Source organism: Sphaeramia orbicularis, chromosome 16 (assembly GCF_902148855.1).
Source record: "Sphaeramia orbicularis chromosome 16, fSphaOr1.1, whole genome shotgun sequence".
Taxonomy (NCBI): Eukaryota; Metazoa; Chordata; class Actinopteri; order Kurtiformes; family Apogonidae; genus Sphaeramia; species Sphaeramia orbicularis.
The window spans coordinates 54,988,819-55,014,927 of record NC_043972.1 but is presented as its reverse complement, the minus strand read 5'-3'; the positions used below and the strand labels follow the sequence as shown (position 1 = coordinate 55,014,927).

Sequence of the window (26,109 nt, the reverse complement as noted above, 5' to 3'; positions counted from 1 at the left end):
AATAAAAAACAGGATGAACATTTAACTTTACTAAACAACCGGAGCATGTTCAAGCAGCGCGAGGACTGAAAAGGAAATCCATCCAAACTCACGTGACCGTCTCCTCTTCACTGCACTAGAGTTACCTGTTCTATTTCTAACCTGCTGTCTGTGTTTCTCTTCTCCTTTGCCGGTTTCCCACTCACTCCCTCCCTCCACAGTTTTCCCTGTGCTGTCCTATCCAGTCGGACTGTGGAACACTTCTTCACTCTGCCGTGGGACTCTCCTCCTCCTGGTTGTGGCTCTGCTGCCTGGGGCTATCTCCGGACTAATGCTGCTCCATGTTCAACTCCTCCGTCTCACAGCTGCTCAAACTCAACACTCGCTCCATTCCATCATGTAGATCCACCTGAAAACAATACGGGCACCTACGCAGACCTCCTTATATCCACAGAGGGTCACGGAGAAACTTTATTTCCACTCAACCTGCCGGCTCCAACTCCATTCCATCCCTCTGGTCTGCAGGTCTGTGCGTCGCAGCTCGAAGACGTCATCAGTGCGCTGCTGCTGTAGGGACTTGTACCGCGGGAAATGTTTCTGTTCAGTTTTGCTTTTTAAACAATACCCTTAGCATTTTTGAATAATACTAGGGGCATTGTTTAAAAAGCAAAATTGATATAACAGAATAATTCGTTAAATAACATTAATTCGTTCAGTTATTGAGACATGCTATACTTTACATGGACCAATCAGAAGGCTGTATTGATGTGATCACCCAATCAGAATGCAGCTTGCTGTCATTCCCGGAAGTGCCTGACCGTTTGTTCCTCCTTTGTTTTTGCTGTTAGAGCCAGAGACAAGCCGTGAAGCGGGTTCATCCAACTTCATTCTACTCGATGTTAGTCGGTGGGTTTGGACACAGATTCTCATCTTTTGATACTTAGGAGCAGTTTGAGCTCAAATCTACCCAAGTCTTTTTCCTCCTGGATATCTCGGTGCTCTCCGCTGTAGTTAGTCGGTACCGGAGCTCCTAACTCTCGTGCAGTGAAGCGGAGACGGTCACGTGAGTTTGAATGGCTTTCAGTCCTCGCGCTGCTTCAACATGCTCAACATGCTGTTTAGTAAAGTTAAATGTTCATCCTGATTTTTATTCCCATGTCTCCTGTTACAGTGGATGTAAATTCGGGCTGTGTGAGCTGCACTAACGTCCATGAGCAAAGTTCTATCCAACATCCCATTCTGGTGAGTGCACTGTGTTCTGTTTTCAGTAAAACAAAACAAAACAAAATAGATGTGGGTTTCAGCTTTAGTCTTTTACTTATTTATTTATGTTCATGAAATGTACATACCAAATTACACATTTAGTTAGAACATGAAATGTAGTATACAACAAGGCACACAGAGTATCAAAAGGTAGAGATAGTTCCGAGGTAAATATTACAAAGATTAAAAATAAATAAATAAATAAATAGGTGAAAAACAAAATGAACATACAAACAAAAAAAGGCAAATAAAGTGTATGTAAAGACATGGGCATCCCTGAGTGTGTGAGGTCAGAGGTCATTGAAGATATTCAGATCATTCTGTGCTTTGAGCAGAACTGCTGCATTTGTTCATCAGTCTTACAGAGCTGAGGTGATTGTCTGTCAGGTCCTTCTAGAAGACAGAAAAAAGGGGCTTTGTCTTTCTCCATTGGGAGCTGTGAATGAAATATTTAGCCAACAGTAATAGGTTGTTCAAAATCAGGTCACATATATTGTCCTTCAAAATGAGACCAAAGGTAATCTCTTCCCTGGTAAGAGGAACAGACAGAACAACTCTGATGACATCCAGTCTTGAAAATCTTTCCAGAAAACTGTTGTGTACAAACAGTCAAAAAAAAAAAAAAAAAAAAGATGAGTGGTAGTTTCAATATGTTGTTCACAGAAACTATAGTTGTTGTGATCAATGCCAAATCTCTATCTCAGCAGTTCACTGGATGGATAAATGTTGTTTAAATGTTGAAGTGGACTTCTTTTGCCTTGGGGCAAACTGGATATTTGATGTATATAGTTTGAATTTTCTTGATGTCGGATTCTGAAAAACAGCTGGATAATGGAGTTTTTATTTGATCGTATTGGGTAGAGAGTTTCAATCAGAAACAGGCATAACACTTTGTTCAATTTTCTCTGAGCCAAAAGGTCATTATTGTTGAATTTGAGTGTCGGTAAATCTGTCCCATAAAATTCTCTTTCTGTGTTTTGGACCAGCGACTGGACTGATGTTGGGATTGCTCTCTTCACTTTGTTAGATTCCGTTTGTGTACAAGTTATATCATATTTCAAACAGAAGTTTGTATGAGATAGCCAGTTCCCTCGGTCGTCAAGTAGACGAGTGATCGACCAAATATTTTTTTCCATCCAATGTTGCGGGAAGAGAGATCTGCTGTTGCACAACACATATCTATTGATCCAAACGGGGGTACGATGTGGACTGAAGTTGTGTGTGTGAATTAGTTTCTGACACAATAACACTTGTTTATGAAATGAGGATAATTTGACTGGTCATCATTCAATCTGAGTCACATCTAAGGATTAAATCTTTTCCTCCTAATTTTTAAAAAGACCTGTGGGGAGACAATACCAAATGCTATTTCTGTTTAAAAGGAAGGATTTAAGCCATTTTATTTGTAACACTGCGTTTGAACGTTCAAAGTCAATGGCTTGTAATTCTTCATCTTTATAATCTTTAATTATCTCAGATTTCTTTATTTAGTGGGTTCGGTTTTTCCAGATAAAATTGAAATTCATTTGGTTTATAGCTTTTATGAGTTTGTTAGGTGTTGCCAGTGAGTATGCAAATAAAATACATTGAGCTAAGGGTTCCATTTTAGTTAAATAAACTGTCAGCCACACATTTCATTTGGATTTACATTCTTGATTTTTTTTTTTTTTTTTTTTTTAATATTTAGCTTTTCACTAGTCTGTGTATGTTTGGTAACATGTATTCCAAGATATTTTACAGAGGTTTTAATAGGAATGTTAAAAACATCTGTTAGATTGCTGTCATATATGGCCATTAACTCACACTTAACGCGATTAAGATTCAATCCTGATGCTTTCGAGAAGCTAGTGATTACTTCACAGACTTTGGGGATTGATTCTTTGTCTTTTAAGAAGATTATTGTGTCACCAGTCAGTTGTCTAATGACTATCTGTTCATCAAAAACATTCAGTTTGTTCAAATTAGAGTTTTTAATAAATATTGCTAATGTTTCTACTGCTAGGATGAATAAAAAGGGACAGATGTTGCATCCTTGTTAGACTCCTCTGTTAATGGTGAAATGAGGGGAGGTGCCCTGACAGAGTCCTACTGAGCTGGTTGTGTTATTATAAAAACAGTTGATAATGTTACAGAATTTTGGACCAAAGCCAAACAGATATCAAACTTTAAACAGAAATTGGTGTTCTAATGAGTCAAAGGCCTTGTAGAAGTCAAGTTACAGAAGAAATCCTTCACCCTCAAAAGTCCTGAACTAACCTGATATTGTTATGTATGGATCTGTTGTTCATAAAGCCAGATTGACTTTCACTAATTACATGGCTCCTTTTAATCTGTTAGTGTAAATGTAGGTTAGTATTTTAGAATCATTGTTTAGAAGTGTGACTGGACAAGAGTTGTCTAAGAATTTTTTTTTTTTTTTTAATCTTTTCCTGGTTTTGGAATGAGTGTGATGATGCCTTGTTTCATGGTAGTTGGCAACAACAGATTAGATATAGCTTTGTTAAAGACCCAAAAAAGAATATTTCTGTGTGAAGTCCAAAAGTGTTTGTGAAAGTTTGAAGTTAGTCTGTCCAGCCCAGGACATTTATCTAGTTTCACGTGCATGACAGCTTTCTTTTTTTTCTTTTTTCTTTTTTTCTTTTTTTCTTTTTTTTATTAGTGATACAGTTAACAAGGCATAGTGGACAGAAAAACAACAACAACACATAAACAAAAGGAAAAACAAACATAAAAAACAACAACGAAGTAATGACAAACAACAGCAATGACAACATTATGTTACAATGAAAAAGATAATAAATATAAACAACTAAACAATATAGTTTAATTAGGGTCGATAAGGAAAAGGGGAAGAGGGGAGTGTGAATGAAAGTGTGTGTGTGGGGAGGTGAGAGGCAAAATAATAATTATTGTACTAATGTTAGTGATAATAACAACAACACAAAAATATATAATAATAATAATACCAATAGTCTAATTTGCTGGTGTTATTGTGGCAGTGGGAGGCAGTCACAATACAACAATAGGTTAAATAATTTAATATTTATAACAATGTGTTTATATCAATTACTATCATTTTGAATTTACATGAATTAATTTAAATTAATATGGCTATGGGGGTGGAGCCTAGCACACAGAGCCTGAGGAGGGGAGCACACCATCCACCCCCCACATGACCCCCAGCAACACAGCCACAGCCCAGGGACCAGACCAGCTTTGTCTGATTCTTTGACTGTAAAGTCTTTGTCGCACTTATCTCTAAGGTCACTGTCAGTTTGAGAGGTGAAATCTTTAATTTGATCTAGAAAGGCATCAGCGTCATATTCAGAGTAGGATGAGTTGTATAAATTTTGGTAGAATGCATTGATTTCTTTGGTTATTAGTGCTGGATCTGTGCACTCCTGTTCATTTATCATCAGACTTCTGATGGAGTTTTATTCTTGACATTTCTTTTGTAGTCTATAGAAATATGCTGATTTTTTTCCCCCTTCTTCAGTCCATTTAGACCTCAGGGTTATGCTTCTCGATCTAGTTGAGGTTGTTAGGATGCAAGTTTGATTTGATCATTCTCAGTTAGAGTTGTGCAGCTGCTCCGACTCCAGTACATCCCTCTGGTCTGCAGGTCTCTGTCACAGCTCGTAAGCGTCATCAGTGTGCAGCTGCTGTAGGGAGTTGTACCGCTGGAAATATCGTAAGACTGGCCCGTTCCAAGCTGGATAGAAAATGTGGAGCAGATTCCAGCCTGTTTGGACCACTTCAGGGGATCTCTGCTAAACCCAAAATAAAAATGGAGCTTTTCAACGCACAGTCCCAAACCAACAAAGCCTGTCTGATCCATGATCATATTCTGGAGAACAGGGCCGGGTCCGGCCATTGGCCATATAGGTGGATTAGTAGAGCACCAACTGCTGGAGGAGGAGCCACTGGTAGGCAAAAAAAAAAAAAGAGTACTACTATTACAAATAATAATAATAAATAATAGTACTGGTAACGTGACTATTTCTCATGTTCTGTCTTAAAAATAAAAAATAAGAAAATGAAAACAAAGAACAACCCCCCCCCCCCCCCCCCGTAATTTGAGAAAGAGTGTGTGTGTGTGTGTAGTGATGGCAAAATGAGTCTTTTTGAAGCTCTGACCCTATTTAAACCATTGCATTAAAAAGCAGTACACTACAATCTGTGTATCATTTGTTATTTTCATATTAAAATGATAATCCACAATCGGAAAACGAAAAAATTACTCCTTATTTCATTATCCATGTACAAATAAAAAAAAAAAAAAAAAAAGTTATTTTTCATTCTTTTCATTATGTGCACAAATTAAAAATTGGAAATAAGCAAGTGGACCAAATGTTGGGTTTCATGTTGACATCTTTTGTCGCGTTTCCACTACGTGGTATTGGCTCGACTCGGCCTTTTTGCGTTTCCATTATCAAAAATGACCTGGAATCTGGTACCCAGTACTAGTTTTTTGGTATCGCCTCTGCCGAGGTTCCAGGACTGGGGACCAGATACTAAAACGTGATGTGTACACACTGCAGACCACTGATTGGTCAGGGAGTTGTCTCTGTGACCCGCCGTTTTACAAAAACAGATGCGGAAGTTTACAGTAAATATAGTGGCAGGTTAATCCACATGACAGCCCACAAAACTACACCATGGTTTGTCGAGGAGGTTCAGATGTAAAAATTCAGCATGAGCTTGACGATACAACATGCAACGAGTGAGTTTTTTCAGCATCTCCGAGCAGACGACACAGAAGTAGCCGCGTTGCTATGACATCCAGGTACTGTAACGTCGGTAGTATCCTGTAATGGAAACGGTCTCCAGGAATGGGACCTGGTACCCGAGTCGAGTCGAGCCGAGCCAAGTTAAGCTGGTTTCACGTACTGGAAATGTGGCATTTGATATCCGATTTGGTATGACCCAGAAGTTAACTGAATATTTATCAACATCTTTCAATATTTCTGTTATTTGTTACTTTTTGGTCTCATACAGGAAACACATCTCTTAAGGAGAATCCATCAAATACTGGTTGGCTTGAAAATGTTCTGTCAGTTACCTAACTAATCAGTTTTGTCTTTCTGCTTAATCTGGTTTGAAAGAGATGTTTGTTCTGTTACATTTCATTGCATTTCAGTAACCACCTCTTCTGGTGTTTGTGTTTTGATGTAGAAAGAAGACAAAGGTGGATTTTAAGTGAAACTTAAAAGTTGTATTTGGACAAAGACAAAGATCACCTGATTCCAGCAAACATGGATGGAAAGCCCACCTGTGACCATTGTGGGAAGACTTTCAGCAGAATGAGTGGGCTTAAAAGACACCAACATATCCACACTGGAGAAAGACCATATGAGTGTGACCAGTGTGGGAAGGCTTTCACCACAGCATATGACTTAAAAGTTCACCAACGCATCCACACTGGAGAAAGACCATATGACTGTGATCAGTGTGGGAAGACTTTCACCCAAATGGTTGGGCTTAAGGGACACCAGCGGCTTCACACTGGAGAAAGACCATATGGCTGTGATCAGTGTGGGAAGACTTTCACCCAAATGGCTGGGCTTAAGAGACACCAGCGTATCCACACTGGAGAAAGGCCATATGGCTGTGACCATTGTGGAAATGCTTTCATCACAGCAGATTACTTAAAAATCCACCAACGCATCCACACTGGAGAAAGGCCATACTACTGTGACCAGTGTGGGAAGACTTTCACCAAAAAAGATGGGCTTAAGACCCACCTGCGCATCCACAGAGGAGAAAAACCATATGGCTGTGAGCATTGTCAAAAGACTTTCAGCACAGCAGATCACCTAAAACGCCATCAACAAAGCCACACTGGAGAAAGACCATAAAACTGTGACCAGTGTGGGAGGACTTTCACCCTCATATGTATGCTTAAAGACCACCTACATGGACTTCTGGTAAAATTTTGAAGAGAGTAGCCACATAGTTTTGAGCTCCTACATGTCAGTTAAAATAGCCCCACTAAAATTGATTGACTTGATATACAAACATTTTATACCTTGTAATGACTAGAAATAATCAATGCGAAAGCCACAGAATCAAGAAATCAACTCAAGAACAGGCTGCAATGTCGACACTACCTGAACGCAATGAGGCTGAACCTGGAGACCACATCGAGATCCTCCAAGCGGGGCTAGCAAGCATCAGCAGAGACATAAAAGACTTCCACCAAAACATCAGAGAGGAGCTGCAAGAATTTAAGAACAATATAAGTACAAATGAAAAAAGAACTGACTTTGCTTAGGGAAGATATTTACCACAAACTCTGAAAAAAATAACAAAGCTACAAAAGCAAAAGCCTAAGTTAGCTGAAGCCGAGGGCCGCATAACTGAGCTGGAGGAGCGAAATACTGATGGAAACGAAGCACTGCTGAAACTACTAAACCAGACCCAACATATGCAAAAAATGAAAAAAAAAATGGACCAGGAAACAAGGTCACTGAGAAATAATATCCACATCTTCAGTCTTCCAGAAAAAAACAGAAGGAAACTCTATGATCAACTCCTAAGAACAGAACTGGAGATTGCTGAGGAAACACCTGCAAATACAGCGCACCCGCAGAAGCCCTCCACAAAAGCAGAGCACAGATGTGCCTCTGAGATCAGTAGTAGTCAACTTTCTGCAGTTTGAAATCAAAGAAATGATCCTGACAAAGGTGTTACAAAAGAACCTAAAAGTGGAAGAAAAAATAATACAATAGAGACCGAGAGAAATGTACAAAACGCTCTTATTGAAAAATCTGACCAGGGTAAGGATTCAATAAATAACATAAATGTGAAGTGGTAAAAATATAATGACTGGGATACAGTAGAGAGCAATATTTGGTATTAAACAGGCTCCATTTACATAGAAACAAAAAGTTATACATCACTATGGGAGATTACTAGCATTCTGTGGCTTAAACTATAATTATTTAATTCATTACTAACCGACAGAGAAAGGAACAAGTTTAAAAATGTTGGACACTTCTAGACAGAGGACAGATCGACAAACTGGATATATAACATGGTCTAGGGATGGGCCCTTGTGAGATTAGGATTCCCTGTCCACCCTCCAACAGGGACAGGGTGAGTACCCCAATATGGAAGTTCAATGTTGTTCATATTGTTCATAAAATGTTTCACATTTGCTTTGTTTCAAGTTGCTTGGGTGAACATGCACATGCAATAACTCAATATAATGGTATATAACAGTCTGAAAATATTGTCACTAAATATAAATGGGTTGAATTCACCTCTAAAGAAAGGAAAAGTCATGACAAAACTGAAAAAAGAGAGGGTTCAAATCATATTTCTACAAGAGACCCACCTATCTAAGTCAGAACATGAAAAACTAAAAAAAATGTAGCTGTAGGAATTCATATGACAGTTTGTATAAACAAGGAAATAGAAGAGGAGTCATAATATTAATATCCAATTCACGGAATTTCTCTGTGAAAAAGAAATCCCAGATAAAGAGGGAAGATATGTCATTGTGAAGGGAGAACTGGAAAATAAACCAATCTTTTGATTTGTTTTCAATATAACAACAATAGAAACTGAAGGCATATTAATTTGTGGAGGAGATTTCAACATAGTGATAAATCATAAATTGCATACATGTCTTTTGTAAATATGATCAAATAAATGTGTTTTGGGAGATGGTGTGTGGAGTGTTACAACAAATAATGGGGGATGAGATTCCAGTGTGCTGTGATGGACTGTGTTTGTGGAACTTGTCTGATGAAAGTGTAATGGGAAACCACATATACTTGGTTCATATACTTTTAGTGGTTTGTAAAAAAGTTATTACAAGGAACTGAGGAAAGATAGAACCACCAACAAAAGACCAACGGATTACAATTATTGAAGGAATGTATACAATGGAAAAAATAACTGACAAACTGCAACTAGAAGAAGCACAAATGGACAAGAAATGGAATAAATGGACTGATTACAGAACCCAGAATGGAAGGACTGAATAATGTGAATGCACTGTTACAACCCAAGGAAGGATTGTTTTTTTTCTTTGTTGTATTTGGTGACAATGTGTTTATAAAATTTAAATAAAAACTTAAGTGGAAAAAAAAGAGAAAACCACTCTACTTCCTCCACAAACTGAGGAGAGCACAAGCCCCTCCCCCATCGTGTGTGGTACAGAGGCTGCTCCGCCTCCTGCCCAAAGACACTACAGCACATAGTGAACACAGACAGTAACATCATGGGTGTCCCTCCTCCCTCCCTCACAGACATATTTCACACCCGCCCCACCCACAGACTCCTCCCACTCCCTCTTCAGCATCCTGCCTTCAGGGAAAAGGTCCCAGAGTCTCCGAGCCTGGTTCACCAGACTGCAGAACACCTTCATCCATCAGGACACTGAACCATGTCCACTTCCTCCCCCCTCTGCCGTCCAGACTGTAACCCACCCCCACATTCACACCCAGACTTCACCTCATCCGTTGTTTCCACATCAGACTCAGTAGACTTAGATCCTGTGGTGTTGTCCATCAGCTGCTGACTGTCTTCTGCACTTTAAACATGTCTCTACTGTCATATCTGCTGCTGTTTGGTTCCATGATGCACCATCTCACCTCAGAACCAGGACTGGACTGCACTACTGCTGCTACTGGAAACACACTGACATGGACACTTTAGATCCTGTTATAGTTTATTGTTTATTGTTTATACTGTTTATTTATTGTAATTCTATTTTTTAACCTCTTTTTAAATGCATGACATGAAACAAGGTGAGAGAGAAACAGTATCTCAACTCTGTATGTTATGCATCTACATCTGCTGACATTCCAGAATGCCTACTCAGACTGAGATTAACATCAGGACATATCTGACAGACATTCCAACTAAGCTCCTCCCACTGGCACTGATGGAACCTGTTGGACCAGGTGAGGTTCTGTTTCATTCCAGGACACAGTTCACCTGAGACACACCAACAGTTAGACTCTTCCATCAGCCTTCCACAGGTCAGTTTTCTATTCTTTCTCTTATTTCAGTCTCATCTTTGTGGTATTTGATTCGTTCTCCATAAACTTTCACCAGTTTAGTGTTTGCTTATTACTGGTTACCCCGCCCACCTGAAGGGGATTAATCTGAACAGGGTTGGGTCAAATTCCCCAGATATATATTTACTGAAACCACCCCAGTGTTCGATAATTGTGTCACTTGTTCTGCTCAGTTTCCCCAGCATCTTCTCATATGCAGCTGTTTCTGTCATTTGAATATGATTTTTATATTTAACAGACAGTAAATATGGATGAAAGAGTGGATCAATGCCAAAATAAGCTACAATAGGTGCGAAGGGCAGGGTTTGTTGTGCCTGGCACCACTTGTTACCCCATCCCCCAAAGGGGAGGGAAGGGGTATTATTTTTGGTTTGGCTTGCTTGTTTCTTTCTTTGTTTCTTAACAGTTAAGCAACAAAACTATTGGTTGAATTCAGACCAAATTGTGTTTATAGATTGCCAGTGACCCACAATATATCTGATTACATTTTGTGAAAAGTAAGGTCAAACTTAAAATTTTTTATGACTTTTTAAAAATCCTTTTTCTTCCAATATACTTATAATGAGCAAAATTTCGCATGTCTATAAAAACATCCATTTTGTTTCAATTTCCTTCAGAGTTGGCTCATATATAGAGGCAGTTGATATACTGACATCAGCAAATGCATAAACACAATGACATCAGCTGGATCGATGCCAAAATAAGATACAATATCTGTGAGGGGTGGGGTTTGTTCTGCCTGGAGCCACTTCTTCAAACTGGTTTTGGTTGGAGTTTAACCATTGGATGATGTTCCATCGGCTCCATTTGTCTTTGCAGATTCAGGAAATACCCTCTGATGTCTGACTGGGACAATCATGTGAGCTGAAGTCGTCCAGAACAGGAGTGAGTTTCACTGGACCATTGGGACATTTCCATCACAGCGTCATAAACACAGTGAGTCTGTCACAAACTCAAATGTTTGTTGTTAAAATGACGCTGACAGAGCAGAACCTTGTGCAGTAGAACCTGAACAGAACACATCAAACACATGTTCAACACACAACATGGATTTTCTCCCACATGTTGTTGAAGTGGTCTCACAAAGCACAGTCAACTGATACTAAACAACACACTGTTGGTGGATGGACTTGGGGTCAAAGGTCGTCCTGAAGCCAGTCCAACAGTCATGGCCTTCACAGAGGGTTCAGGTCTGGGTTCAGGTCACTGTTGATGTTATCTACATCCCACAAAGCCGCATCGTTTCCCCTCAGTGTACATTTGAAAAGGGATCTAATGTTGTCTGTGAATAGAAATGCTGTCAATTGAAGGGTTTGTGCGGATCGACAGAATGGAGACGGAAGACTGATTTACACCACATACCTGGACTTTGACAAACGAGAACTTCCTTGTCCTACACAGACATTCCTATGACGATGTAGACACTTGTCATTCAAAAATGTCTGACTAATGAGGAAGCATCTGCCCACTGTGCGATGTTTGTGTCATAATGTTTCAATAAAAAAAAAACTTTTTTCACTTCACACTTTTTTTTATTGAAAATGTTTTTTTTATTGATGTGAAAATTTTTTTATTTCAAATATTTTTTTGATTGAAGTGATATTTTTGGGGATTGAATAATAAAGACACAAATATCCTACCCCTGATATGGCCCAAATTCAAAAAAGATGACTTCACTCAAAAAATAATGTTTAATCCAAAAATAACTCACTTGAATCAAAAAATCTTTTCAGTCAAAGAAAAATAAGTGTACAAATGCCATTTTCTGGATTTCAAATATTTTTTGCATTCAAACACTTTTTTTCTTTGATTGTAAAGGGTTTTTTTGGTTAAAGCAATGAAGAATCAAATCTACCCTCATCTTCCTCTCAGACACGTTGAACCCTTTATGGACCCTTTTCACAGGTCCATTTCCTCCTGCAGACTGAGGGAACTCTGGGATTTTACAGACCGTGTCCTGGTGCTGGGTTCCTGTTCCTCTAAAATGGTATTTCCAATGTTGTGTAAGTTCCTTCCAAACTGTAATTCATTACAGATTACAGTTACTGTTATCTCAAAGTCATTCTTACCTTACACAGTTACTGTGTCAGAACTGTAATGCATTACATGGCTCCTGGATTACTTTGGAGTTCCATACAGACTCTCATTATAAATGGTGCATGTGCAGTAGAACCTAACCCCACCAAAGTCAAATAAGTACATGTGGATGGATAGTCCAGTAGGTAACGCTATGGTCTACGATCCCAGCAGGAACACTTGTATTTTTTTCCCAATGCTTTCTATGTTCAAACAGGGGGTGGGACCAAGGACCCCGGTAGATAAATCCATAATTGATACAGAATTCTAACTAGTCCTAGAAACGTTAGCTGACCTTGTCACTGTTGATCACAGGGGTCATGCTAACTAGCTTCTGTAAAGCACAGTTAGGGTTCATAAAGAGCATACGTCCATGTGACCAATGGACTGTCTTCTGACGTCTTCACCCATTGGCTAAACACCAACAGGAAATAGAACTTTACTGAGGCATGTTTGATTCCTGAAGGTCTCACAGTTTGGCTAGTTTTGTTGCTTGTTTTTTTTTTTATTTCCATCCATCCATCCATTGTCTTCCACTTATCCGGGGCCTGGTCGCAGGGGCAACAGCAGGGATGCCCAGACTTCCCTCTCCCCACACACCTCCTGTAGCTCTTCTGGAAGGACCCTGAGGTGTTCCCAGGCCAGCCGAGAGACATAGTCTCTCCAGCATGTCCTAGGTCTTCCTCGAGGTCTCCTCCCTGCAAGACATGCCCGGAACATCTCCCCAGGGAGGCGTCCAGGAGGCATCCGAAACAGATGTCTGATCCACCTCAGCTGGCCCCTCTCGATGTGGAGGAGCAGCGGCTCTACTCCGAGCTCCTCCCAGGTAACTGAGCTCCTCCCCCTACCCCTAAGGGTGCGCCCAGCCACCCTACGGAGGAAACTCATTTCGACCACTTGTATACGGGATCTTGTCCTTTCAGTCATGACCAAAAGCTCATGACCATAGGTGAGAGTAGGAACATTGACTGACCGGTAAATTGAGAGTTTCGCATTTCGGCTCAGCTCCTTCTTCTCCAGAACAGACCGATACAACGACCACATCACTGCAGACGCTGCACCGATCCACCTGTCAATCTTACACTCCATCCTTCCCTCATTCGTGAGCAAGACCCCAAGATACTTGAACTCCTCCACTTGCAGCAACGACTCTCCACCAACCTGGAGAGGGCAAACCACCTTTTTCTGGTCGTGAACCATGGCTTTGGATTTGGAGGTGCTGATTTTTTCATTTGAGCTATCAAATTATTGGTGAAAAGTGTGTTATAAGCCAAATGCTATTGAACATGCTCCGAATGAAATATGACTGAAAATTGATTAGTAATGCCTTACACTACTGCATTACAGTAAAAAATAATCTATTACTGTAGTAGATAAATTATTAATACTTTATTCCCAACACTGGTTATTTCACAGATATGAGAACTCCTATTGGATGATCAAACACACTGACCTTTGACCTCTGATGTCACCCTCAGTCATCAAATTTAAACCAATCAGCTGTTGTGTCCAAATAAACCACATGTTCAGGTTTGAGTCCAGACACTTAAACCTACAGAACATTAGTGTCATTAAAGGTTCTAGGCAGGTTTCCACCGGAGAACATGAGCAGTGAACACAGTTCAGAATCACAACCTGCTGTTTCTCATTTATAGGTGATTCAACCACCTCCTCTGGTCATGTGACCTCGGGTCTGGACTGGTTTAGTCCTTCATGTTTTAATGGCAATCTGAGGAACCATCATCACATGGTGTTGGTCAGACTGTAAACCAGTAGACTGAACCAGTTCACCTTCAACATTTCTGTTGGATTTTCCTCCTAGACTTTGAGAATCAGCTGTGCTTCTCCTTCCCTTCAGGTCACATCATCAGCTCCAGGAGGCCATCTAGTGGTCTGACACTAGAACTACAGCAGAACCAACACACACACACAAACACACACACACACACACACACGTATTAGCCATTACACTTCAACTCACACTCACACCACAAACAGCACCCACAAACACCTTTATTGGGTCACATCTACATTAAACACACACCATATGACAGTGGTTCTCAATCCAGTCTTCGTGGCCCGGTGCATGTTTTAGATATTTCTCTCTTCACACCTGGAAGCCATTATATTGTTATCAGCCTTCTGCAGAGCCTGATGAAGAGCTGATCATTAACTGACCCAGGTGTGATGGAAGAGGGAAATATCTAAAACATGCAGGATACCGGGCCACAAGGACTGAATTTGAGAACAACTGCCATATGAGATGTGGGACGCAGGTCTTGGTCCAAAACCCTGACTCTGGTTTATCTCTGAACTGCTGGACCACAGGTGAGTTTTATCTGTGACTATTGATGAACTAGAATCTGATCAGGTGATAAAGAGCTGCTGTTTGGGTCAAATAAACCAACTTCAATGTGTTCATGGCCTTCCTCAGTTGTCGTCTACAGAGAAAAGTCAGACACAACAGCTAGCATTTCCTGTCAAACCTTTCAAAATAAAAGTAGATTGAGCTGCTGTTTATCATGTACAGGATGAATCAGTGTGGATTCAGGTCTGGACTGATGGTTTGTGTTCTGATGCGGATTCAGCAGAATGGATCAGAGTGAGGACAGAGAGGAGGGAGCCCCTTCTTGGAAGACCACCCACAGACCCCCCACAGGACCAGGACCAGATCCTGGATCCGGACCTGGAAGCAGACCTGGACCTGGACCTGGACCTGGACCTGGCTGTGTGTCGATGACGAGTGAGGACTCCATGGAACGAGGGATGTATTTTAAAAGAGGACATGTTTGTGAGTCTCAGTAAGTGAACGTCAGTATCAGAACAGCACTGAGTGACCCTCGGTGGACGAACATACAAGGTGCAGATAAATGACTCATAGAGCTCAGTCTGAGTTTAGGTCTGAGGGTCCACTGATCTGTTTCAGCTTTAACACATTCTTATCTTAGACCTGGACCCTGAGTCCTCACATATGAACGTCAGGTCAGAGGTCACAGCAGAGTCAGAAAACATTTGACAGAGAACAGCATCTCCTTTAATGTCCACACATGAAACTGGATTCTTCTGCAGTAGGATATGAATCACACTAAGACCACAGTTTAATGTCAGAGTTCAGCACTAAAACCACTGTACCATCAATGTTCACAGTCCTGGACCTGGACCCAGCTGTGTGTCCATGAGGAGTGATGACTCCATGTTTCTCCCAATATGTTTTAAAACAGGACGTGTTTCACAGACTCAGTAAGTGAACCTCAGATCTGGTCCAGATCCACCAACAGGGTTTTCAGCTCAGTCAGTCCTAAGTTGGCGTTCTATGTCCAACCTAAAGTTAGTCCTGTTGAACTGTCGGTGTCCCATGGTCTTTTTCTTCAGTCTATGGTTCAGACACTGGCAGGAGAATCCCACTAAACCCGATCAATGAATACCTGTTGTTGTAGTGGGACCTGGTCCTGGATGATACTGGATCAGAGTCCAGGGTTGATTCATGGTCCATTGAACACCTTTGTATCATATGTTGTGAGTGCAGATGGTGAGGAGACACATTGTTAGGACAGAGATGTTGGTTTAATCCAAATGTTGATGAGATCAACTAAACCCAGTGAGTGTGAAGCTCCAAACAGACTCAGATGTTGATTGTCAGTGGGATCAGCAGGACCAGGACACCTTTCCCACTACAGGGGGTCATGTGACTCATGTTGATGTCCAGGTGTGTCCACCTGTTGGTGTCAGTGTGGACAGACATAATGTGAGCTCATTGTTGATGATTGGTCCACAGAGTGGAGCAGCAGAGCTCAGAGGTTCCCACTGGTCTACAGGATCAGACTCAGCTGGACTCCATATTTAAGGTGTGTACATGTCCAACATCTACTGGTCCATCTGTTCTATCCAATCATGTCCTGCTGCTGGTTTCAGACCAGTGGACATCACTGTGTCCAACATGGACCTGAGCTTTGGTCCATGGGTGGACTTTGTGTCTTTCATCATGTTTTGTGTTCCAGCTGCTGGAGGAGAACATCTGCACTTTTGTCAAGAATGAACTGAAGAAGTTCCGCCAGGTGCTGAGTACAGATTACCCAGAATGCTTAGAGAGTTTGAGTGATGAGGCTTATGAGCAGAGGAGGAGCTCAGAGGCTTTTCTGAAGATCACACTGAACTTCCTGAGAAGGATGAAGCAGGAGGAGCTGGCTGAGCGTCTGCACCGCAGTAAGACCATTCTGTACAGATTGAACAGATGAAAATACTTGGATTTACTGTGAGACTGATGGTTTTATCTGGGTCTGCATTCAGGAAGTCGGTCTGGAGTTCAGCAGAAACTGAAACGTAACCTGCAGCAGAAGTTTGAGTGTGTGTTTGAGGGCATCGCTAAAGCAGGAAACCCCAAAACCCTCCTGAACCAGATCTACACAGAGCTCTACATCACAGAGGGAGGGGCTACAGAGGTCAACCAGGACCATGAGGTCAGACAGATTGAAACAGCATCCAGGAACCCACACAGACCACCAACAACCATCACATGTGAAGACATCTTTAAAACACCACTTGACAGAGATCAACCAATCAGAACAGTGCTGACAAAGGGTGTGGCCGGCATCGGGAAAACAGTCTCCACGCAGAAGTTCAGTCTGGACTGGGCTGAAGACAAAGCCAACCAGGACATCCACTTCATATTTCCATTCACCTTCAGAGAGCTGAATGTGCTGAAACAGAAGAAGTTCAGCTTGGTGGAACTCGTTCATCACTTCTTCACTGAAACCAAAGAAGCAGGAATCTGGATCTTTGAAGACCTCCAGGTGGTGTTCATCTTGGACGGTCTGGATGAGTGTCGACCTCCTCTGGACTTCAACAACACTCAGATCCTGACTGATGTTACAGAGTCCACCTCAGTGGATGTGCTGCTGATGAACCTCATCAGGGGGAACCTGCTTCCCTCTGCTCGCCTCTGGATAACCACACGACCTGCAGCAGCCAATCAGATCCCTGCTCAGTGTATTGACATGGTGACAGAGGTCAGAGGGTTCACTGATCCACAGAAGGAGGAGTACTTCAGGAAGAGGTTCACAGATGAAGAACAGACCAACACAATCATCTCCCACATCAAGACGTCACGAAGCGTCCACATCATGTGTCACATCCCAGTCTTCTGCTGGATCACTGCTACAGTTCTGGAGGACGTGTTGAAGACCACAGAGAGAAGACAACTGCCCAAGACCCTGACTGAGATGTACATCCACTTCCTGGTGGTTCAAGCCAAAGTCAGAAGCATTAAGTATGACGGAAGATCTGAGACAGATCCACACTGGAGTCCAGAGACTATGGAGATGATTGAGTCTCTGGGAAAACTGGCCTTTGAGCAGCTGAAGAAAGGAAACCTGATCTTCTATGAATCAGACCTGACAGAGTGTGGCATTGATATCAGCTCAGCCTCAGTGTACTCAGGAGTGTTCACAGAGGTCTTCAAAGAGGAGAGAGGACTTTACCAGGACAAGAGGTTCTGCTTCATCCATCTGAGTGTCCAGGAGTTTCTGGCTGCTCTTCATGTCCATCAGACCTTCATCAACACTGGAGTCAATCTGCTGTCAGAACAAACATCTGTTTGGTCTAAACTACTGTGGGACACCTCTGTCCAGTTCTACCAGACCGCTGTGGACCAGGCCTTACAGAGTCCAAATGGACACCTGGACCTGTTCCTCCGCTTCCTCCTGGGTCTGTCACTACAGACCAATCAGAGTCTCCTACACAGTCTGGTGAAACCAACAAGAAGCAGCTCAAAGACCAATCAGAAAACTGTTGAGTACATCAAGGAGAAGATCAGTGAGAATGTGTCTGCAGAGAGAAGCATCAACCTGTTCCACTGTCTGAATGAACTGGAGGATGGATCTCTGGTGGATCAGATCCAACAGTACCTGAGATCAGGACGTCTGTCCACAGAACAACTGTCTCCTGCTCAGTGGTCAGCTCTGGCCTTCATCTTACTGTCATCAGAAAAAGACCTGGATGTGTTTGACCTGAAGGAATACTCTGGTTCAGAGGAGGTTCTTCTGAGGCTGCTGCCAGTGGTCAAAGCCTCCAACAAAGCTCTGTGAGAACAAACAGTTTGATCAAACATCTCAAATATGGATCTATCATTTCAACCTGATCAATAACTTTATACTCATGCCTTTTCTTTTGTCCAGACTCAGTGGCTGTGACCTGTCAGAGAGAAGCTGTGAAGCTCTGTCCTCAGTTTTCAGATCCCAGTCCTGTAGTCTGACACTTCTGGATCTGAGCAACAATGACCTGAAGGATTCAGGAGTGAAGATCCTGTCAGATGGACTGAAGAGTCCAGGATGCAGACTGGACACTCTCAGGTCAGGGTTCAACAAAGAACACAACACATCATTTCAATGTTTGTCTCCAGTTGTTGGATGGGTTGAACTTGTCAGTGGTTGTTTGTGTTGAACTCCAGACCAGTTCTACTGATCTTCAACTTTTTTCAGAGTCTGTAACTCATAGACTTTACACATTGAAGTCATGTTGGTGAAGTCCCATGCATTCACAGACTCTGTTCAATGACTCCAACTCCACTGATCTCCATCCTCAGTTGATGGATGTGATGTTTTGTGTTGCAGATTGTCAGGATGTCTGATCACAGAGGAAGGATGTTCTTCTCTGGTCTCAGCCCTAAAGTCCAATCCGTCCCATCTCAGACTGCTAGACCTGAGCTACAACCATCCAGGAGACTCAGGACAGGAGCTGTCTGATCTAGTGGAGGATCCACACTGGAGACTGGACACTGTCAGGTATGGACTGAGCTGATGCATCCACAGATAATGGCAGATAGAACAGGTAGAGCTGACAGGAACCATCTGTCAGAGCTGGGATCCATCCTGTATGAAGGTCCAGCCCATGTTCAAAGACAAACAGACTCAGTCAGTGATTCAGAAGGAACCATTTAGTGGATGTCAACAGAAAAGCTTCAGTGGATCAGAGTGATGGAATGTCCATATTTCCAGCTGCTCTGACCCTCCTCCTCCTTTCAGGTTGGATCCTGCTGGAGTCCGATGGTTGAAACCAGGTCCAAGGAAGTGTAAGTGTGATTTCATTAAATTGATTCAAACCAGCCTGAACCCAAACAGGGACCTGGTTCCACATTCTAAACATCTAAAGTGTTCATGAAGACAGTCAGTTTAGTGGAAGGATGAGCTGATAGCTGATTGGTCAGGACTGGTACTACATGGACCCACATACCCTGAGCAGTGAGTCCTCAGGTCCAGTCCCAGACTATTTAGTGCATATCATAGCTCTAGTGTCTTTATGCACATTTACAATCTGTACTGTCACTGTGTGACAAAGAATACAAATACAACCAAGAAGATCCAAAACACAACAGAGTTCATCAGGATGAGAAGTTTGTCTGAGGAACAAACTCAGATGAAACCACCAAAACAAACTATTATTATCCATCAGATAAAGAATCTGATTCAATGACCAGAAGTACTGAGTTTAGATCCAATTAGTAAACAGTCAAAGTCACTGTGGAGAAGATTGGAATCTACAAATCCAACATTAGATTCATTAGCACCAACTAAACATAAACAATTCAACCAAACAGAAAATACTATGAATTCAAACCAAACCAATGAAAGTCCATGGTTCAGTCAGTGTGTGTCATTGAGTCCACATGAAAACAATTCAGTCAACACTTCTTTGACCTCCAGTCTCTTCTATGTTGATTCTTCAACTCAATCTAACATTTATCACATATGTGTTTTTAGTCCATTTCCACATTTCAGTCCTGTGGTGGATCTTGTTAACATGTTCTTTTGTTGGAAGCTCCAAGAATAAATCCGGATTCTTATAGGTCTCATTTTTATAAATTTAATTTGGCTTATCTGACCACAAACAAAGTACAAAGTATGACTCAGCGCTGACGATCCACACCACGCAGGAAATCGATCTTTACATTCCAAAGCACAGCACTTTTACAATCCTTGTAAACAGATCTCCAAACTATGGGCTGACCCCTGGTGCTAGGTGGGCTGGGTCACAGAACATGGACTGGTATCATCTGACTCAAGCAGAAGTCAAGCAGATGTGATACCTCAACTCTATGTAAAACCCCATATTCACAGTGTGTTTACCTCTTATCTCCTGTAATTTACGATCGTATGTGGACATGTTTATTTAGAAGTGTGCCTAAGATAAACCCTAAGTCCTGTAATCATAAATCTTTCAGTTTAGTTTGTTGACCAAGATGTGACCCAGTACTATCCTAAGAACTTCATTACTGACCAGTGAAACAAAGAAATCTAGTGAAACAAAGGAATCCTAACTAATACTGACTAATATTTGATTGAACTTAAGAATTCAACCATCTAAATTAAAATATTTCAATTCCCCCCTTTGACATGATTTTATCATGTCAATAACTATATGAAATGTCTGTTTTTGTTTTTTCCTCTTTTATATTTATCATCACTATAACAACCATAAAATTATCTCAATTTATGCCATATGTCTAAGCAGAATTACTTCATAAAATACAAACATCAATTCTTCATAGCACAAAACAATAGAAAGTCATAAACAATTGTTATACATAAAAGAATATCACATCATAATATGAGCAAATCATTCTTAACCCAGAGTGTATTGTATCCATTATACTAGAATTTAAAACCATCTATACTGGTTCGCATTTCAGCAATAAACCAATAAATCCTATTAATCTCATGTCCATTAAAATATCTATCTATCTATCTATCTATCTATCTATCTATCTATCTATCTATCTATCTATCTATCTATCTATCTATCTATCTATCTATCTATCTATCTATCTATCTATCTATCTATCTATCTATCTATCTATCTATCTATCAAAAATTTGTTCACTTTCAAGTGTCTTTCAAGCAGGCCCAGACTGACTAATCAGGAGGACCGGGACAATTCCCGGTGGGCCGGTATAATATTTAGGCCTCGAGGGTCCGGAGTTCACTTTAAATATGTATTTAATATTTTATTTATTTATTTTTTTGGGGGGGGCTGGTGTTCAGTCATAGCACTGAGTTGATCACGTAATCTGCAGCCGCTGTTCCTGGGCCCCACCCCCTCTACTAGCAAACTGTTTGTTTTCTTCCTGTTTTTTTGCAGAGGCACCATGACCTGGCATAACATGTCCTTGCATACGGTTAGTAACTCAGTACTGTAGCTGTGGAGCATATACCATCTGTGCTCTGTAGGCTGTGGATGGTCAGCTGTATTTGCTGTTTGAAACATGGATAATAGAAAGAGCAAGGGTGGCACAGAGAAGGTAAGAATTAAAAAGAGGAAAGCTCTGGAAGCAAACGAAGCCAAATGTGCCAAAATCTGCAACTTTTTCACAAAAACGACCTCATGGTTGGAAACAACTAATGAGGACGATGAACCGGGTAAACCACCTTTAAAGTTAGTTAATTATCCAGTCAATGAATTGTGTGGCATTGTGGCGTGGAACATAACGTTATGCAGTTTAAATAATAGTATGATGCGACGCCACATAACTGGGAAACTTTGTCTTGTAGCTCCTCAGAGTCAGAAAGCAGATCCAGCAGCAGACACCAGCCATGAGCCCACAAGTCCAGAGTGGGCAGGTAGGACTGCTCATAGAGGGAAGATTATTAGAATAAATAGGCTCCAATGAAGAGTATGGTGTAGGCCTGTTCAATATGAAAGGTGCTCTGAGATGCTCCAGGATTCAGCACTACATGAATGAAACTGACACCAAGGCTTTGCAAAATAGAAGATTTGTGCTGAGAATTCTGAGCATTTTTAAAATGTGCTTTAGTGTCAGAAGCAGAGCCAGGAGCCAGTAGTGATGAGGGGATTGCTCCTGTCAGGATGGAAGGAAAAGGTGAGCTGTTGGAACAGACTGTGTGAACAAGCATTAGTTCCAGTAAAACCACTTTCTATACCCAAACCATAGTCCTGACCTATTTTCATTTTTTATTATTAAAAGTGAGACAGTAAATACACAATGCCCACAACTGAGAGCAATAGCATAAAGTAATATCAAATAAGCCTGCATATTTTGTTAATGTAATGTAATGTAATGTAATTGGTGAAGTAAGTCCAAATGTCTGTAGATATTTACCTCCGCCAAGGAGGTTATGTTTTTGCCAGGGTTTGTTTGTTTGTCTGTCTGTTTGTTTGTTTGTTTGTTTGTTTGTTTGTTTGTCTGTCCGTTAGTGTGCAACATAACTCAAAAAGTTATGGACAGATTTGGATGAAATTTTCAGGGTTTGTTGGAAATGGGATAAGGAAGAAATGATTAAATTTTGGTGGTGATCGGGGGTGGGGGGGCCCACGGGGGGGGCCACTGATCAGCCTTGGCGGAGGTCTGCGCTCTCCGAGTGCTTCTAGTTTTTATTGTGATCCAGGTGCAGGTGAGTCTAGAGAAACTGGAGGAAGAGTGAAAGGGAGAGCAGAGTCTACTGATGACAGAGGAGCAGCTCGGCAGCACAACCCTGAACCACTAGTCACAAATGAGAAAGATGAAGATAACATGTAAGGTTAGAATTGCATGATTTTAATAATAATTGGTCGTGATCTAAAGTGGGCCGGTCTGAGGTATGAAGCTCCAGGGCTGAAAATGAGTCTCAGTGCGGCCCTGCTTTCAAGTCATTTTAAGTCCGTGAATCCACAGCCGGCGCAAAAGCAAGTCAATCCCATATCGGCACGAATCCAAAGGAAACCCCCATAAGTCCACCGACAAAAAAAAAAAGAAAGAGAAAATGTGCTTTTATTACTATCCTTTTATTGCCTCGATTTTTGCCTTTTGTTTTTTAATCATCATATTAACAACGAATCAACCTATAGATATGACAGCAAGCTCACACATACCCATTTACATACAGGGAATAATTTCATTTGAACTCAAAGAAAACCTTTATCCAATTACCATCCAGTTTTGATGCAATGAAAAAAAAGGTTCCACTCGGTCCCATAGACTCCCATAGAAGCCAGGCTTCAACGGGGAAATGCATTGACCATAGATCGTATGAGGAAACAGCGCAACGGGAATGTATGAGAAGTGAACAACATCGAGTCTGATGATTTGTGATAAAGCTGATTCTGAACCAACTCGTCTGTGAGATAAACGTGTTTTAACATGCGTAGTCAATGAAATGTCAACACAACCAAACATATTTAACCATTTAATTTTCATAATGATAGGGGAAGCCGGGCTTCTCTTGCAATCTATGAGAAATTGCGCACTGGTGGACACCCACGGCTTATAAACCGCCGTGGCTTGTACGTGTACAAAATTGATTTTCTTTCTAAAATCAGGGTCTGCGGCTTATATTCAGGTGCGGTCTATAGTCCGGAATTTACGGTCATTTCTTATAACCATTAGGGACGTTATGTGATTTGCAAAAATGAGAACCATTATCCTTATAAATTTTCTGTTGAATTCCATATCTCAACAATGAAAAGAAATAATTTGAGGGTTTATTTAAGTATAAGAATAACATTATTAATCCCCAAAAAGAACTTCAATTATCAAGCATCTCATACATGTTCTTTTAGTCTTCAATTTAAACTAAATTGGCTTATGTTGCCCCACGACCACTCCGCTCGTCTGGGGAATGTTGTCTGGTGGTCCCCAGACCTCGTACAAGACAATCCAGGCTCTTTTCATGGGTCGTTCCACGTTGGTGGAACGCTCTACCAAGTACTACGAGAACAGAGGCATCCCTGCCTATCTTCAAGAAGCTCCTGAAGACCCAGGTCTTCCGAGAGCACCTCCTGTCCTAGCACTGTCAGACATTCCATTTTAAATATTTTAGTAAAGTTTTTCCCAGGATTATCACAGATTTTCCCAGGATTATCTCTGCACCTGCTGCGGTGGTCGTGCCTCTCTCCTGCCTTCATCATCATCACTCACTTATCCTCAACTGCCTCTATGTGTCTGCCCCTACTCCCGCCTTCTCCCCCTCTCCCTCGCTTTCGCTCTCTCTTTCTCTCTTTCTTTACCCTCTCTCTTTAACCCCAACTGGTCAAGGCAGACGGCCATCCTCCAGGAGTCTGGGTCTGCTCCAGGTTTCTGCTGTTAAAGGGAAGTTTTTCCTCGCCACTGTCACCAGTCACAAGTGTTTGCTCCTGGAGGATTCTGTTGGGTTTCTGTAAATTGGCTTAGAGTCTGGTTTTGACCAACTCTATATATAAAGTGTCATGAGATAACTTTTTTGTTGCGATCTGGCGCTATATAAATAAAATTTGATTGATTGAGTGATTTGATTGGTTTTCCCCTGTAAGTCGCTTTGGAAAAAAGCGTCTGCCAAATGCATAAACATGAGCATAAACATAAATTGATTGTAAATGTCCTATACATGCTTATTTCTCGTCATTGGATCAGGATGAAAAATACAAAGAAAATGAACCCTAAATACTAATTGTGGGAGTTATTTATCCATTTAGTTTCTTATTCAAAGTTTATTTACTTTTTTTTAAATAATTTTCTAATAATTAGACCATTTGACCAATTGGCCATTTGCTTTCTTACTTATCCAACATACAACATACTTTTTTACTTTCATGATTGTCTCCTTCATTCCTGTGCATGTAGCACCCCCCACTTCATTCTCCTCTTGATCCAGACCAGAAACACCTGGGTCTAAAGCTTTTACCAATCAGTCAGGATATGCAGGAAAAACAGCAAAAGGCCTTAAATTGCTGTTTGTCTGCAAAACCACAAACCCATGATGTATCTCGTTCATGTTATTAATCGGCTCTGTGCCTTTAATCAAACCTACATCCACTGCCCATACAATAACACCCCCTACTAGAAACCTCTGAATTTGACACTTCACATTTATAAATCATTACTATCATCACTTGGTTCAACTTGTTTATTATTACAATCAAATAGCAATTATCCGCTTCTACTCAAGTGTCAAATCATGATAAAACAAATCTTAAGACACCTTGGTATTAAGGAATTATATTAATATAATAATTTAGGCCATTTAGTGCCTTTATACTTTCACAACATGAATTATATTTCAACGTTTCTCTTTATTTTATCTTATCAGATATGTAATGCACTCAAATTAATCACCCTTGAGTAAACATTTAACTTTTCCCCCTTTTTTTTTTTATAACTTTACTAAAGTAAAAGAATTTGACTCTGTATTTATTTCTGCAGTCTACTATTGCAGTTTTTCTCTTTATCTCAACAGACACACCACAAAACAAAAAACCTCAGCAGAACGCCTCCCTCTCAGATGCGTTCTTACTTACACATCTCCACATTCAATCCAAATTAAAAAACAAACAAACCACTGATCAGTTCAAATCATTCTCAATCATATTCACAGCAAGATCAAAACCACAAGCATCACTCAGACAACTCTGAGATGTGCATCACCAAGAATTGAACCAACATCCGATTCTCACACAATCATCCCACACACAATGTACCGGTACCACACTCACACAACCAGAACACCAAAACCACGAACCCTATAATGCCAGTGTTCATGAACATTTATCAAAACCATGGCGTAACCCAACAGAGCTCTTAGAAAGCACAAATAACTCATGTGAATCTCCATCACACTCTTGGAGTTTCAGACAAGAGACAGACAGCAACGCAGAGACCCAGAACCACAGGAACACAGAGACACAGACACGTCTCCGCAGACACACAAATCAAAACAACATATCTATCCCTATCTATCCCTAATTATTCCTAAAAATCCACTCAGCTAATAATTTTAACTGAGTTTCTGGCTCACAC

At 41.0% G+C, this 26,109-nt stretch overlaps 5 protein-coding genes across 5 annotated transcripts in view; 3 read left to right on the top strand and 2 right to left on the bottom strand.

The window, feature by feature from the left end:
* Positions 1-26,109, top strand: part of LOC115435234 (NACHT, LRR and PYD domains-containing protein 5-like) — a 753,056-nt gene that overhangs the window by 51,283 nt on the left and 675,664 nt on the right.
* Positions 1-26,109, bottom strand: part of LOC115436241 (NLR family CARD domain-containing protein 3-like) — a 1,147,354-nt gene that overhangs the window by 682,806 nt on the left and 438,439 nt on the right. The gene's annotated exons all lie outside the window — the stretch shown is intronic.
* Positions 1-26,109, top strand: part of LOC115436299 (zinc finger protein 239-like) — a 210,295-nt gene that overhangs the window by 16,390 nt on the left and 167,796 nt on the right. The gene's annotated exons all lie outside the window — the stretch shown is intronic.
* Positions 1-26,109, bottom strand: part of LOC115436302 (zinc finger protein 239-like) — a 131,343-nt gene that overhangs the window by 3,647 nt on the left and 101,587 nt on the right. The gene's annotated exons all lie outside the window — the stretch shown is intronic.
* On the top strand, positions 779-9,048 carry LOC115436325 (zinc finger protein 883-like). The gene is made up of 3 exons (XM_030159170.1): positions 779-1,042; positions 1,151-1,221; positions 6,418-9,048. Exon 3 carries the CDS (start codon positions 6,498-6,500, stop codon positions 7,098-7,100), a length of 603 nt encoding a protein of 200 aa, XP_030015030.1. The 5' UTR covers positions 779-1,042; positions 1,151-1,221; positions 6,418-6,497; the 3' UTR covers positions 7,101-9,048.